General features: G+C 35.6%; 1 protein-coding gene across 1 annotated transcript in view; it reads left to right on the top strand.

The window, feature by feature from the left end:
- The window catches only part of niban2a (niban apoptosis regulator 2a), a 50824-nt gene that overhangs the window by 19083 nt on the left and 15731 nt on the right, over nucleotides 1–16010 (top strand). The window contains exon 6 of the mRNA XM_056446005.1: nucleotides 7826–7941. Within this exon, the coding sequence (XP_056301980.1) occupies nucleotides 7826–7941 (116 nt within the window). The remainder of the gene's footprint in view (nucleotides 1–7825; nucleotides 7942–16010) is intronic.

Here is a 16010-nt window from a genome sequence, read left to right as displayed (position 1 = left end):
TTGAGGATTGAAGATATCAGTTGCTTAAATGGAGGTTATCTGTTTTTGCAAATAAAATCTTCATATATTGCTACTGTTGCTTTACATGTAGCCAATAGCCTGCACAATCTGAGTGGAAGCAAGTTATTACATTTTGATACAGGATTATGTAGCTCTTTTCTTTTACATAACACTGACATCAACCATGCACTTTAAGACAAGAAATTAGCATTAATTAGGATAAATGTTGACTCGTCAAGAGGAAGTGTCGTTTCTCAGCCCTTTTTGCATATTGATTTAAAATGAACATGTAACAAGAGACACCCCAGATCAATATGTACAGCAAACACAGAGATGTCCAGGCGTTCTGCCAGGCCTTTTTAGAATCCTAAAAGTCCCTGACTATGTTACAGGCTGAAACAGTCTGTCACGAGTGTCACGAAGCTACATGGTGAACATCATTTGCCTTTTGACGCAGTAGGGTAGGGCTCTGCAAAGTCCTTGAAACCCGCCTGAAGCCGAGGGCAAATATGACTTGAGGTAAACGTGAGAACGCAGCTCTGTGTTTTGGCTAGAGGGTTACCAGAGGGCAGAGAAGATCAACCACATGCAAAGCTGCGGTATTACAGCAGCTGCTCAAAGTGCTTGGGCTTTATTGCAGCAATGGAAAGAGATGCAGTTAAATTAATGCATCATCTTGCACACACAAAGACTATTCATGGAATTAAGATAAAGCAAACTGCAGATACACCATTTAAGATATTTAAACTTGAACTATATGGCAGTGTATGAACCTAGTGGCTTTTAACTAACAGTTCATCTAATAATGATAATTTGCATCATTTACTGAACCTCTAGTAGTTCCAAAGTCTTGCTGCTGAACATGCACTATAAAAAGTATGGATTCCACACAATTCCTTCATGTTGTCCTGACATCAATCAAGTTAACTTAAATTTATGTGGATTGAACATAAAACAATTAAGTTGTCCCAAAAAGCTTAAGAAATGTGTTTAACTCATTTTAAATAAGTAGTTTATACTGCATCAAAAGTATTTTTAGCTTGTTTATACAGTTGAAATCAATATTTATAGCCTGTAAAATACATTTTTTAAGTTTTTTTTTTCTCCCATGCATTTTTATACATAATATTTTAAATAAGTGATTTATTTTGTCTTTTCTTTGCCATAATAAAGGTACATAATATTTTGCTTTGAAATATCCTAGTATTCAGCTTAAATTGCACCTATTAGTACCCATTTAATTAGTGTTTTTTTTTTCTGTGCAATTGGAGAATTAATTTCTTAAGTGGGACAATAATATTAATATTAGATAATATTATGTACTAATATAATATTATATATTAAATAATAGACCTTTTAAAAATGGCCAATTAAAAAAAATATATATAAATAAATATATATATATATATATATATATATATCTCTTCCAGCTAATTTAAAACAAATAGGACTAATAAACTGGGACATAACAAATATGATCTACAGTGGGGGAAATAAGTATTCAACACCTCTTCATTTTTCTCAAAATAAAAAAACATATTTCTAAAAGTGCTGTTCACTTGAAATTTCCACCAGATGTTAACTACCAAATAAATAATTGTATGATAAGAAAACAAATCGAATTAGTTTATAAATTAAATTCTGTGTTATAAAATGAAACGACACGGAAAAAGTTTTGAATACATAAAGAAAGGGAGGTGTAGAAACATAGTGAAAACCTAGACAGCAGCTGAAATCTTTCAGTAGCCCTCTGCCCTTCATCATTTGTAAATTAATATTTATTGCTTCAGTCCAACATCTACATTACCAGGATGATGAAGATGAAACCAGAGTGGACATTTCCGCAACACAACATTGTTATTAACATCTGGTAAAATTTTCAAGTCAACAGCACCTTCAGAAAATGTTTTCTGAGAAAAGATGACATGTTTAATACTTCCCCCACTCTAAATAAAATGGGTAGCCTGCCCTACATTGACCTTCTATCTGTATTTTTTCCTACTATGAAAAAACTAAGACTATACTTGTGCATTCTTCAAGAACGTAGATATTTTTTTTGAATTCAACAGAAAATAAAAAGCTCTCACAAATGTTTTGAACCCCTTAAGGGTAAATCAATGAAGTAGGTTTCCTAAATTCATCTTCTGGAATGGTCCAAGCCAATAGAATGTTTAAAACCTTGGTGACTTGATGTGCATTTTGCATTGTGAACATTTTTCTAGGAATCGTATTTTAGCCTGTGCTGGTGGTTAGGCAATTGTTTTGTTGTAGTTTCATTGGCAACTGGGACAGTTGGTAATCAATCATATCATCACACCCATTATGACATCATAATGTGGAGACCCATGGCAGAAAGAAAACAAACAGGTTTGAAAATGGAAGTAGAGGTGAATGTCAGTTACTGTACATATACAGAGTTGTTGGTACTGTTGACTGTTACTGTACACAATCAAATTGTGTGCTTGAAATTTAATAGCAGCCTTGTGCACTAGGTAATAATAACCTGTGACCGACTGTTTAGTTAACACCGTCATGACATGTGAATCTGACTCTGATGCAAGGTGTTTTTTTTTTTTTGTTTTTTTTTGTGCATCTAAAATAGTCATCATTAAAGCATTATTCAGTTTATTAGGTTTTATTAAGATCAAATGTTTTCAGTATATCTGGTAAACATCATTTCAATAGTTCACACTTGGATATTGCTTGATAATATTAGCTGGTTTGGCATGCTGTCCCAGGAGAGAACCCTGGCTCGGAAATAATTGAGGGCTCCCGCCTGGATAAGCATGTAAGGGGGTATGAGATCAGGTAGTTCCCAAGAGCTCCCACTGGTAAAGGGTGGTCTTCAAAAAACGAAGATATGAGGGAGTTATGCCAGACGGGATATTTATAGTGAGTTTAGATTAATCCGATTGGCTAGTTAATGAATACACAGATGAGAGACCAGCCACGATCAATCATATCATGTGGTCCTTAAACAGTGCAGTTTTGAAGCATTCATGATTTATTAATATTATTACTATTATTATTATTATTATTATTATTATTATTATTATTACTATATATGTTTTTGGTTTTTTTTTATATAAAATATTTGAGGAAGAAATAATAAAGTAGTAGTTGCAGTCACTGGGAGTTTTAATTCTGAAAGATACAGTATTATATTTTCAAAGTATATTGTGTACCTTTTTTGTTTTGGTCATTAATTTCTTTTAATCTGAAACACTTTGTGTTTTTATGTATGTATATATTTTTTTAATTCTGGAACTCAATATGTAAACATTTCATGAAAATTAAATTAATTTAAAAAACATGATTCTAAATAAAATCGGTCCATCTGAGAATCTAAGAAAGCAGCAAAAATGTTTTCCTTGGTTCTAATTATTGATCCAGAGATGATATTTTCTCTAAAACTGTCTAGATCCTGTGCTTTTAGCCCAATTGGGAAATGCTCCAGTGAACGGAGCACTAATGGTAAGTGCACACACATGCGGTGGCAGAGGAAGCCTGGGAACCAGCCATCCCAGGAGTCTCGGCTAACCACCGTGCAGGCCACGCTAAACTCTACCATATGTACTATTTTTTGCTCAAGACTCTCGCGTTGAGTTTCTCAGGCCTGCCAACTCACCAAAAAAAGTGAGTGCAGCTCTTTTTCCACTCGATACTAAACAATTACATGTATCCCTTTTCCACCAGCATGATCCTGGTGCTAGTGCTATTGCAGGTTTGAAAATGGTTTGACTGGTGAGCCTCTAGGAAACAGTTTGCTTTTCCACTGGTTACAGAGCCGTCATCACTCAATACTTTTCATCTTTCCCAACAATGCTAATGCAGAAGCACCAAATATGCCATAATTAATTGTGGAAGTTGCATTTCTATTGATGTCCATTGGTGTTTTTTTTTTATTTTAATAGCCCTTTTCACAATTATTGTTTCAAAGCAGCTTTACAAACGGTGCACATTATTGTATTACAATCAAATATGGTAAAGATAAGGTTATTAATTAGCATACCTTTGTTAGTTACAATTAACTTTAACGTATTAACTAGTACCTATAGAGTTATATAGTTGATTTCTATGGTCCATGAAGTGTATTAAGTGTTGTCCTTTAAGATTTCAATGTTGACATTGTCTTTTCATGGGTCTTGGATCTTATCAATGGTACTGCACAATCTCAATTTTCGGTATGGGAATACCCAGGTGGAAATAGAGAACAAAGAAGATAATTAGCATAGCTGCTGTTTTATACCGCGTTTAAACAAGAGATGTTAAATATCAATGCCAAAATGAAGTGCTATAAATGAAAATAGGAGTTATACAAACAAACAGAAATTTCTAACAGAGTGCCTGGTGTATTTAGACAGGAGGAGTATGTCTTACAGGTGGTTTGTCAAGCTCACTCACCTGCTTGGAGCACACTTGTGCATCATACCATTATGTGATGCAACGTGTGTATGCTTTACTAAAAGATTGCTCTTTAATCTTGTTGCTCTCTCCGAGTGAGTGTTTCTCAGACATCATCAGGAAGGCTATTCCAGAGTTTAGGAGCCAAGTATGAGAAGTTTTGACCTCCTTTAGTGGACTTTGCTATTCTGGGTACTACCACAAGCCCTGGGTTGAGACCTGCATGTGCTTCCAAACACTGCCAATCCAATGTGTTCATGCCGCTTGTTGTAGTTTGTTTACATCGTGATTACAAATGAGAATAACAAGTTTAGCAGTGTATTTAGCTGCTACTCCAGAATAGTCAGGCAGTTTCTGTTTGTCACGGTTACGCTGCTTCTTGCAGTTTCTTATTTGTAGACCAGCAACTTTCTTTTTTTTTTTAGCTATTTACTGTATGAACAGCTTTCCTATGTTAAGATCACATGCTTTAAGTCTCGAAAGACGACCAATTGATTTTGAAACTAGGCTCTAGCTCTGGATGAGCTTTTAAACTGCCTTGGTGCAAAAGTGGGCCACACGTTCTCTCAAGGTGTCTCTAGTTTATTTGGACTTCTAGTTGAAGTGTCTAGGGACAAGGGGTGTTTGATACTGATTTGAGGTCATTGTGTTTTATCGCGCACAGAACTCTAGGGACTTTCTCCAAGCAGACTGCTGACAAATGCATCTAGTGTTTTCTCATGGGGCTCAAGCCAAGAAAAGCTGGTTATTTTCTACTTGCTTCATTCTGTGTGGCTCTTGTCTCTGGCGCTGTCTCTCTTTCCTTTTGAGTCTTGGAAAATGGTCACTGAGTGGATTTCCGGTTCCTGACAGACACTTACACACTCCATCTCTCTATCCCTTAATCTCTCACTCTTGACTTCCTGTCTTTGTGTCGGCCAATCTGAAACTCACTGCAACACATATACACAGGCACACATGCTCACTTGTACGGCTATCTTTATGGGGACTTCCCATAGACATAATGATTGTTTTTATGCTGTACAGACTGTATATTTTTATGCCCTTACCCCAACCCTATCCCTAAACCCAACTTTCACATAAAACAATCTGCTTTTTTTTTTTTTAATATTTAAATGTTTAATTATGTTATTTTTATTTTGTAAATGAGCTTTTGTCCTCATGGGGATAAAAAAAAATGTCCCCACAAGGTCAAAATGTACTAGTATTGCTGTAATAGCATATGGGTTACTTGTACATCTATCTTTATGGGGGCTTTCCCTTAGGTGTAATGGTTTTTATACTGTAAAAGACTGCATTTTTCTATCCTCGTACCCCTAAACCCAACTCTCACAGGAAATGATAATGTGAGAAATGCAAGGTACACACATTCACCATCATCGGCGCCTGTCCTCTGAGTGTTTTTGCAGCTTGCTATTGCTCGTGTCCATCTGTGTGTTTGTCTTTCCGTACCACTGTGTGTGTAACTTTATGGATCAAACTCACTTCCTTTTGAGCAACAGGAAAGCAACTATAAAAGGTTATCTTTGTCCCAAAAGACCCAAATCTTCTCAAATAGCAGCTGTTCAGAATGACTTTAGCGTGACTGGATAGTGTCCTTTGATTGATTGTCGTCTACATGGCACCTCTGATGTACAACTTTTCCTTAAATGGTCCTACAGAGAGCACATTATCTATATTCACTACAGTAGCCTATAATTATATTTCCATTTAAGTGTTTTTACAAAAAGTCTTGTCACGTTAGATCTTGTGGATTCTCTGCTTGAGTGGCGGTAACTGTAGTTTCCACAGACTCTTATTAGTTAAGATGTGGTCTTGAAATAGTAATTCATTCTCTCTTCCAGCTGGAAAAAATAGGTTGTAGGAGTTTCACATGATGTTTTTGAAAGATTTATTGATTGTCCAAGTTGGTCTACAAGTCGTCATCAATTTGGACCATCAAAAAACATCAAATTCTAGAGTGGTTTGTCAATATTTCTGCAAAATGATGTGTAAAGTCAGACTTTTGAATTGTTTAAATGCATATTGCTGGTGTGTATTTTACGTTTGCTTATTTATAGTGCCATGTGGAATTGGTCTTATTTTATTTATTTGAATATTTTTATGGTTTTTCACCTTTTATTGGACTGGATTATAGATGGGGAAAGTGTGGGGAACAGATAGATGGGAAGGATTGGCAAAGACCATCTAGCCAGGAATTGAACTCATGTCGGCGCACATTACCACTAGCCTTTTGCCACCAGCTGGTCTTGTTTTTTGTGTAAAATCCTTGTTTAGTTCATTCCATCTTCAGTTTTTAGATTGAATTTTTCTGGACTGTTTTATTGGTTGAAATTTATTAAATAAGATTTTTATCCTAAAATGTTATTTATTCTTAAACCGTTTACCAACTATGTAGGGCTGGGTGATTAATCTATTATAGGTTCTGAATGTCAATTATTGATTACTTTTCGATCTCATTTTTCCAGGTAAATTATTTTTTTCAGTTACTTTCCCTACTGCGTGTGGAGTCACATGACCCCGCTCTAAGGCTGATTTATACTTCTGCAGCCACATCTGATCTTTGGACAAGTAGGATGATGGACCCATTTTTTTGGCCTTACTTTGCACTACATTGATGATGATTGGAACTTTGGAAGCTGCGCCAGAGATGCCTTGAGACTACATATTTTCTATTAAGTTATTATTTAAATTTAAATATTTGTTTACAAAAGATGCAAGAAATGCACTGTTTAAAATATTATTTACAGGAAATGCAAGAGTTATTTGGTTAAGAAGAGATCTTGCTTATTTTCTACTTTTAATATGAAAATCACTGATGATAATAATTAATTGTGTTTCCAAAAGTGCAAGTTATTTATTTTCACTTTTTTTTTATAAGAAAAGTTCGTTTTAGTTCAACAATCATTGATGTTCAATAAATAATCATAAATATTGTGTGTTTCCTTCAGTTATTTCAAAATCGAAAAGTAATGCATCCTTCATTCAGAAATCTCTCACTTGTTATATGTGATCATATTTACTGTATAAAACCTGTCAGTGAACTATGATCAAAAAATAAAATAATCGTTCATTAATCATAATAGTTAATGTTCAATTAATCAAGATTTCGTTTTCATGCCAAATCGCCCAGCCCTACAACTATGATGCTTCTAGGAATTTTGTTTTCTTTTGAATTACATTGTAATCCTGTTAAAATTACTGAGAAAAATAGCCATTCCTTAAAGTTGTTGTTGTCATATTTAAATAGTCTTTCTGCCGTTTATCATTCATTGACTTTGGTCCATGTTGCAATTTCATTAGCTGCACAATTCTATATTTGATTCATAATCCTAAATTGACCAAGTTCTCACGTTCTTCATTACTGTGAATTGAACACTTAGTTGCTTCTATAACATTTCATGTTTCTTTACCTCTCTAGGACTGTCAGAAGAGTGCAAGGTATCAACACCGGCTTTCACAGATGCCCTGCGGCTCTACAGGCAGTCCAAGGGTCACCACGGCACCTGGGACCTGATGTGTGGAGACCAGTCTCAGGTTAGTGTGCTGCAGGTCATTCATATTCTTTTCTGGCACCTATCACAATTAGATCGTCCCAGATGCTTTGCATATAATATTCATTGTTGCCCTGATGGTTTTATTGCTGTCACTTGTATGGTATATTTATGGAGTTATATATTGGGGCTCAGACACTGCTGTGGACTCATGGGAATGAGAATGGAGGAAGGAAAGTTCAGACAGGATTTATTCAGGTTGAGTTTCCTGTGAACGTCCTGAATTCAGGCTTTATTCTGTGTCCCAGACAGGTGGGAGGACACCCAAACTTCTGCTCAGGTTTAGCTTAAAAGAACCATATTAATTTCACTGGGGACTTTGGCTGTGGAGAATTTGAGGATCTAGGTCAAAAACCAAGTTACTATTGTCTATTAGTCTTATCCAGCCTGGCTAATTTGGTCTACAAGGTTAAACTTGGCAAACTAGCAAGTAATTAGGCTGATAAACCATCTAGGCCAGCTCATCCTAAGGCTGCTCGATTATGGAGATAAAAGATCATAATCGTTATTATTGTTATTTTGGTCATAATTGTAATCACAAATATTTAAAAGGATTTTCAGTGGGCAATACAGTGCATCCGGAAAGTATTCATAGCGCTTCACTTTTTCAAAATTTTTTATGTTACAGCCTTATTCCAAAATGGATTAAATTCCTATTTTTCTTCAATTCTACACACAATACCCCATAATGACAATGTGAAAAAATATTTGTTGAAATTGTTGCAAATTAAAAATAAAAAACCTGAAAAATCACATGTACAGAAGTATTTACATTTTTTGGCCAATACTTTGAAGTTGATGCACCTTTAAATATGATGCCACAAGCTTGGCACACCTGTCTTTGGGAATTTTTTCTATTAGGTTTGAGAAGCAACGGTGCACAGCCATTTTCAGATCTCTCCAGTGATGTTCAATAGGATTTAGATCTGGGCTTTGGCTGGGCCACTCAAGGACATTCACAGAGTTGTTGTGAAGCCACTCCATTGATATTTTGGCAGTGTGCTTTGGGTCATTGTCCTGCTGGAAGATGAACCGTCTCCCCGGTCTGAGATCAAGGGCACTCTGAAGCAGGTTTTAATTCAGGATGTCTCTGTACATTGCTGCATTCATCTTTCCCTCTATTGTGACTAGTCTTCCAGTTCCTGCTGCTGAAAAACATCCCCACAGCATGATGCTGCCACCACCATGCTTCACTGTAGAGATGGTATTAGCCTGGTGATGAGCAGTGCCTGGTTTTCTCCAAACGTAACGTCTGGCATTCACTCCAAAGACTTACATTTTAGTCTAATCAGTTCAGAGAATTGTGTTTCTTATAGTCTGAGAGTCTTTCAGATGCCTTTTGGCAAATTCCAGGCGGGGGAGTGGCTTCTGTCTGGCCACTCTACCATACAGGCCTGATTGGTGGATTGCTGCACAGATAGTTGTCCTTGTGTAAGGTTCTCCTCTCTCCACAGAAGAACACTGATGCTCAGACAGAGTGACCATCGGGTTATTGATCACCTCCCTGACTAAGGCCCTTCTCCCCCAATCACTCAGCTTCGATGGCCGGTCAGCTCTAGGAAGAGTCCTGGTGGTTTCAAACATCTTCCACTTATGGATGATGGAGGCCACTGTGCTCATTGGAATTTTCAGAGCAGCAGAAATTTTTCTGTAACCTTCCCCAGCCTTGTGACTCTCAACAATCCTGTCTCGAGCTCTACAGACAATTCCTTTGTCTTCATGCTTGGTTTGTGCTTTGACATGCACTGTCAACCCTGAGACCTTATATAGACGGGGGTATGCTTCATCAAATCATGTCCAATCAACTGAATTTACCAAAGGTGAACTCCAATTAAGCTGCTGAAACATCTCAAGAATGATCAGTGGAAACCAAAGATACCTGAGCTTCACAGCAAAGGCTTTGAACACTTCTGTACATATGATTTTTCAAGTTTTTATTTGTAATTTGCAACAATTTCAAAATCTTTCTTCACATTGTCATTTTAAGGTATTGTGTGTAGAATGTTGAGGAAATAAATGAATTTAATCCATTTTGGAATATAGCTTTAACATAAAAAATGTGGAAAAAGAAATTTCATAATCTTAATACTGAAACGCAAAGCAAAAAACAAAGTAACAAAACTAGTTTTAACAATTATGGAAAGAAAAGAAATGCAGTAGAATAAAAATATGCAAAAGAAACTAAGCATCTTCACCGTAAGAAGAACTTGATTGGTTTCTGATTAAAGCTACAAAAGCAGTGAGGGACTTTGTGCTTGCCTTTTTTATTGTTGGATTATTAATGATGAACCGAGTCAGCAACAGAAATATAATGCCTGTCCCCATAAATGAATGCTCCAACTTTTTTAAAAAAAAAAAGGCTCCTAGAGTCTCCTAGAGTTCAAAAGTTGACTTGAACCATTTTTGAATCCATTCAGCCGATTTCGTGGTCTAGCAGGGCCCCTTTTAGCTTATCTTACCTCAGCATAATGAATTGAATTGCATTTGACCGTAATCATTTCATTAAAAATAATAAATTCAATTAGGGTTTTAGTAACATTGGCCTAGAAAACAGTATTTTTTCATTTTCTGCCAGTTTTATTACAAGATGAAACTACAGAAGATTTTAGCTTTTAAATAAGAAAAAAAAAAAAAAAAATTATGACAAACCTCTTCATTCTGTCATTCACTGAGGTGGACCAAGTTTTTGAAGTTGACAGTTGAATGGTAATTTACTAATATTAGTGACATCATAACATCAAATCTTTCTACATGAGCCATTTTTCTCCCTTCCAAGCTCATTTAAACTTACCAAAAAGGTCCAATACACCATTTTCCATCTTTTCAGCTGACCTCAGTGTCTTTTTGATCTTGATAAATCAGTCTGATTGCTCTGTATTTAAAATGCTGCTGAAGCAGCGCAAACCCTCAATAATGTTTAAACCACAGAGCAGAGAGAGACGGCTGAGAATGTGTCATTAGAGGGGTGAGTTATGGTCAGCTCTGTGTGCCTTATCCTGCCGTCTCAGTTTAGTCATAATGTGCTGGAAATATCCTTTAGTAATAGATTTAGAAATGTCTGTCTTGCTTTCATACACATACACAGATTTGAAAAAAAAACTGCAAACAAGCAATTAATAAAGTTATTTAACTTATTATTTTTTCTTTTTTTGGTTTCAGTATGGTGTAAATCTAAATTTGCATATTATATTATTCATTCATTCATTCATTCATTTTCTTTTCGGCTTAGTCCCTTTATTAATCCGGGGTCGCCACATCAGAATGAACCGCCAATTTATCCAGCACGTTTTTACGCAGCGGATGCCCTTCCAGCCGCAACCCGTCTCTGGGAAACATCCACACACACTCATTCACACATACACCCATACACTACATACACCCATACACTACGGACAATTTAATCTACCCAATTCACCTGTACCGCATGTCTTTGGACTGTGGGGAAAACCGGAGCACCCGGAGAAAACCCACGCGAACGCTGGGAGAACATGCAAACTCCACACAGAAACGCCAACTGAGCTGAGGCTCGAAAAAGCAACTCGGCGACTTTCTTGCTGTGAGGCGACAGCACTACCTACTGCGCCACTGCGTCACCCGTATATTATATTATATTATATTATATTATATTTTTATTTTTTTTTTATTTTATTTATATATCTGTTTTTATTTATTTATTTGTTTATCTATTATTTTTATTTATCCTTTTTTTATTTTTTCATTTTATCTATTTTTATCTTTTTATTTATCTTGATTTTATTTTTATCTATTTATTTTTTTATTTATATTATTTTTATTTATCCATTTTTTTATTATTTGTTTATCTAATTATTTATCTATTTTATCTACTTTTATTAATTTTTATTTATATTATTTATTTTTATCTTTTTATTTGTTTTTGTTTATTTATCTATTTTATTTTAATTTATTTATTTCATCATAAGGGTTTCATTTCAAAGCTTAGCTAGTATTAAACCAGGGTTTTCCCTTTAGGCACACACATCCACCTTGCTAAGAAATTATTTGTTTTGGACTTTACGTGCTGTTTTGCTCAATGCCAGAACACACCCAGGAAATGTTTCTTATGAATGAGCTTTTTGTGTGCATGTGTATGTATAAAGCCAATTAAAGCCTCTGTTTATGAGCCCTTATGCTTCAACCACTAAATAAAGAAGGTATTGACATTCTGTGTGTGCGAGAGACATGGCCATTCCTCCTCGTGCCACCCTCAGCAGTGTAACAGGGCGTCACGGTCAGCCTGGATGTGACACCAGGCTGGAAACGGCCGTGTGGGCTGTTATTACTGCTGGGTGTGGGCCGTCTGTTTTTTGTTTTTCTGTCAGAGGGTCTGTGTGGTGTTTCTGCCCACCTGGCCCCTGTGTAGCCATGGAAACATGCCTGGTGGAGGGAGGCTAGTGAGTTTACCATTTATTATCAGATGACATGACAGATGAAGTTTATGGATTAAGGAGGAACTTGCTCCTTAATCCATAAATAATAATATTAATAATATTAAATATAAAAATAATAATTTAATTTTTACTGCACATTTCCCACACCCAGTGTGCAAAAAACAATAAAAAAAATTAAATACTATAAATACTAAACATTTAATTAAAAAATAATGCAAAAGAGATGCATATACTAACATTAGTCATTCAACATACCAAGCAGCTGTTTGAGAATTGGACAATATGATGATTTTGTTTTTAAAGGTGTGGTTTAAAAGTGCTTAAAGGGATAGTTCACCCAAAATTGGACATTTTGTCATTTACTCACTCTTCCCTTGTCAAAAACCTATTTGAGTGTCTTTCTTCTGTTGAACACAAAAGAAGATATTCTGAAGAAAGATGAAAACCACTAACCATTGACCTCCATTACATTTGTTTTTCCATCTGTGGACGTCAGTGGTTACAGGTGTGACAGCTTTCTTCAAAACATCTTTTAGGTTCAGCAGAAAAAAGAAACTAATAAAGCTTTGGGACCAGTTTAGGGCAAGTAAATTTCATTTTGGGTGAACTATCCCCTTAAAGGTGCAGTAGGTGATTTGTCTTCAGAAACATTTTTTGTTGTGCTGGTTGAAAGTCTCTTCACATTCCAATCGTAATTAAATCATCTAAATATATTGTTACATTCTGGATAAGGTATAAAACTAAAAAATGTTCATCCAATTAAATATTGTTGGGCTGATTTTATTTAGTTTAACAACCAAACATGGCGATATTCCGCATTATTTATGTTCACATTGGTTAATCTTTGAACCATGACAACCCTGTGACGCGCTCCCTATATTGTTTACCATGCTACTTTGAATATTCTGTCTGAAATAGCATGCAAGTATGGCTTAAGCGTAATTCCTGCACGCCGCTGGGCAAGCACTAAGCATACAGTAGTCGCTTTAGGACAAAAGCGTGTGAGAGAGTGAGTCCAGCGATCTTTGCATGCATGAAATATTGCACTTTGACAAGTTTTGCTTGCTACACAACTGAAAACATGCGAGATATCTTAGTTTCTTGTTTAGAATTATTGTATTATAAAGTACTATAAAGTTTTCTAACTGGCGATTGACGTGAACTAGTGGGTCTCTGTCATCTTTAATGTGCGCGTTCAATATATCAGGAGGCGTAGCTTTGGATGGCAGGGCTGTTTCAAAGATATTATGCTAACCGGTTAGCATTTTGGCAGATCACCTACTGCACCTTTTAATATACAAGCATTTCTGGTCCTAGATGGAAGTGCATTTCATAATTAAGGGGTAGCACTGTAAAGAGCTCTGTGATCTAAAAATACACGGTCTCTGTTCTGTTGATTTTTCTTGGCTTTCAGCAGCTTCGATAAGAAAAATGGGTAACTAAATCATAAAAACGGCAACTTCTAATAATTCTTGTAAGTCATATGACCTGCATAAATGAACTGAAAGCCAACGCAAACTAACCAAACTTGGATTTTTCTGGTAAACCAGTGAAAAATGAAGAACGATAATCATGTCTTGAAGAGATTAAATGAATGAATAAGCTTTTAGTATCAGACATTGAGAGGAAACGGTTGCATGTTTTGTGAGTATCTGTCTTTTTGGTTAAATTTCTTTTAGGTGCTCTCATAGTTTTATATCCTGCAAAAAAAAAAAGGAACCAAAATGTCAGACTTTGAGATGATGTGGATGTGGGCATCATCAACATATAAGCAGTGATGGGGTTAACGGTGCTATAAATAAACTGCGTTAATGGTGATTCCTTTTTTTTTTTTTTTTTTTTTTTTTTTTTTTTAGTAATAAGTAATCAAATTAGTTACCGTTACAACGCTGTTACTGACAATAAAATGTGCGTTACTATAAGTGAGAACACGAAAGCGGTTCTCAGAGAATTCTCTGGCATGGGTGTGTGTTCGGGGCTTGGGTAGGACACATAACCAACCACATGGTGTAACTGAGAACATGATGATTGGCTTAGAGTACATTTCCATCGTTTGCCAATCAGAAGCAGAGTAGCGCGGGTGTTCACACACAAGCACGCGCACAGTCAGTCACACATACCAACGACCAGGTGTCAGAACCATGGCAAATCCAAGTTCAAAGGTAGCGTTTGCAAACTGGAAATATATAAGCACTACTTTTCCCTCATTGAGGTGAAATACAAGAACGTTTATGTATCCTGCAACTTATGCCCAGAAAAATGGTGTCTCTGCATCGTGACAATTAATGCTAATCTAATGAAGCACAAAAGTTGTGGCTACGCAGGTGATAACGTGAGTTCTGCTACCAATGGAGGAGACAAAGCCGTCAAAGCAAATAAAACTTTTTCTCCACCACAAACACTTATTACTCAGACAGAATTAAACAAAATAATATCTAGATAAATAGCTGCTGCTATCAATGTTTTATATTTATTTCAATCATTTGAAATTAGATTTAAGTAACGCAATAGTTACTTTCTCTGGTAGTTAGTTACTTTTAAAATTATGTAACTCAGTTACTAACTCAAGTTACTATTTGTGTCAAGTAACTATAACTAATTACTGTTTTAAAGGAATGTGCCCAACACTGCGTATACTGTTGCAATCAGAATTATTAGACCCAATTTCTGTGACAAAAAGTGACATTTAAAGGCTTAACTAGGTTAATTAGGGTAACTAGGCAGGTTAGGATAATTAGGCAAGTAATTGTATAACGATGGTTTGATCTGTAGACTATAGAAAAATATATAGCTTAAAGGGGCTAATAATTTTGACCTTAAAATGGTTTTTAAAAAATTTAAAATTGCTTTTATTCTAGTCAAAATAAAACAAATAAGACTTTCTCCAGAAGAAAAAAAATATTATCAGACATACTGTGAAAATTTCCTTTCTCTGTTAAATATCAGTTGGGAAATATTTTAAAAAATGTAAAAAAAAATCAAAGGGGGTTTAAGAATTCTGATTGCAACTGTAAGTGACCTAACCTAAAGTTTATTTCATATCAATCTGCTCCAAATGGGAGCATGTAAATACTAAAGTAACTATAGGACCCAAAACAGACCCCTGAGGAACACCATAACAAACTTGTTATGCTAAAAGAACATCATCACAGTTATTGATAGTGACATTGTTCAAAACCCGAAGTATTAAATGCAATGGCTCATTTGAGTTCAATTATCCATTCCTTGCAAATATTAGTGAGACCCAGAGGTGCTCAATATTATGTGCATGGTGTGGCTGAATGCTTTATAGGTGACCAGCTAATAAATGTCAGTCATTTCCCCCACTTAATCACTGACAGGTCATAAAAAGCCCCTTCCACTCACTGACCCCTTGACCCTTCTTTTTCTCTCTCCATCAAACACAATTACTTGATATGAAGCAACATTAAGCTGTGAGCCAGTGCTAATATTTAGAAAGTAAATATGGCATGTTTGTGGCATGTTATTTATGATGAAAATAATAGTTCCATCCCTAAAAACAGACACAAAAAGAGCAAACATTAACTCCGCATTAAACTGGCTGTCATTGCAGTGAGTATGAACAAAGCAGGCATCTGTGATAGACATTGTGGATGCTAACGATAAAATATTCTGCCTTATA

This window comes from Danio aesculapii, chromosome 21, assembly GCF_903798145.1.
Source record: "Danio aesculapii chromosome 21, fDanAes4.1, whole genome shotgun sequence".
In the NCBI taxonomy this organism is placed as follows: Eukaryota; Metazoa; Chordata; class Actinopteri; order Cypriniformes; family Danionidae; genus Danio; species Danio aesculapii.
Note: the sequence above shows the minus strand (reverse complement) of the source record. Positions and strands in the feature narration are given on the sequence as shown.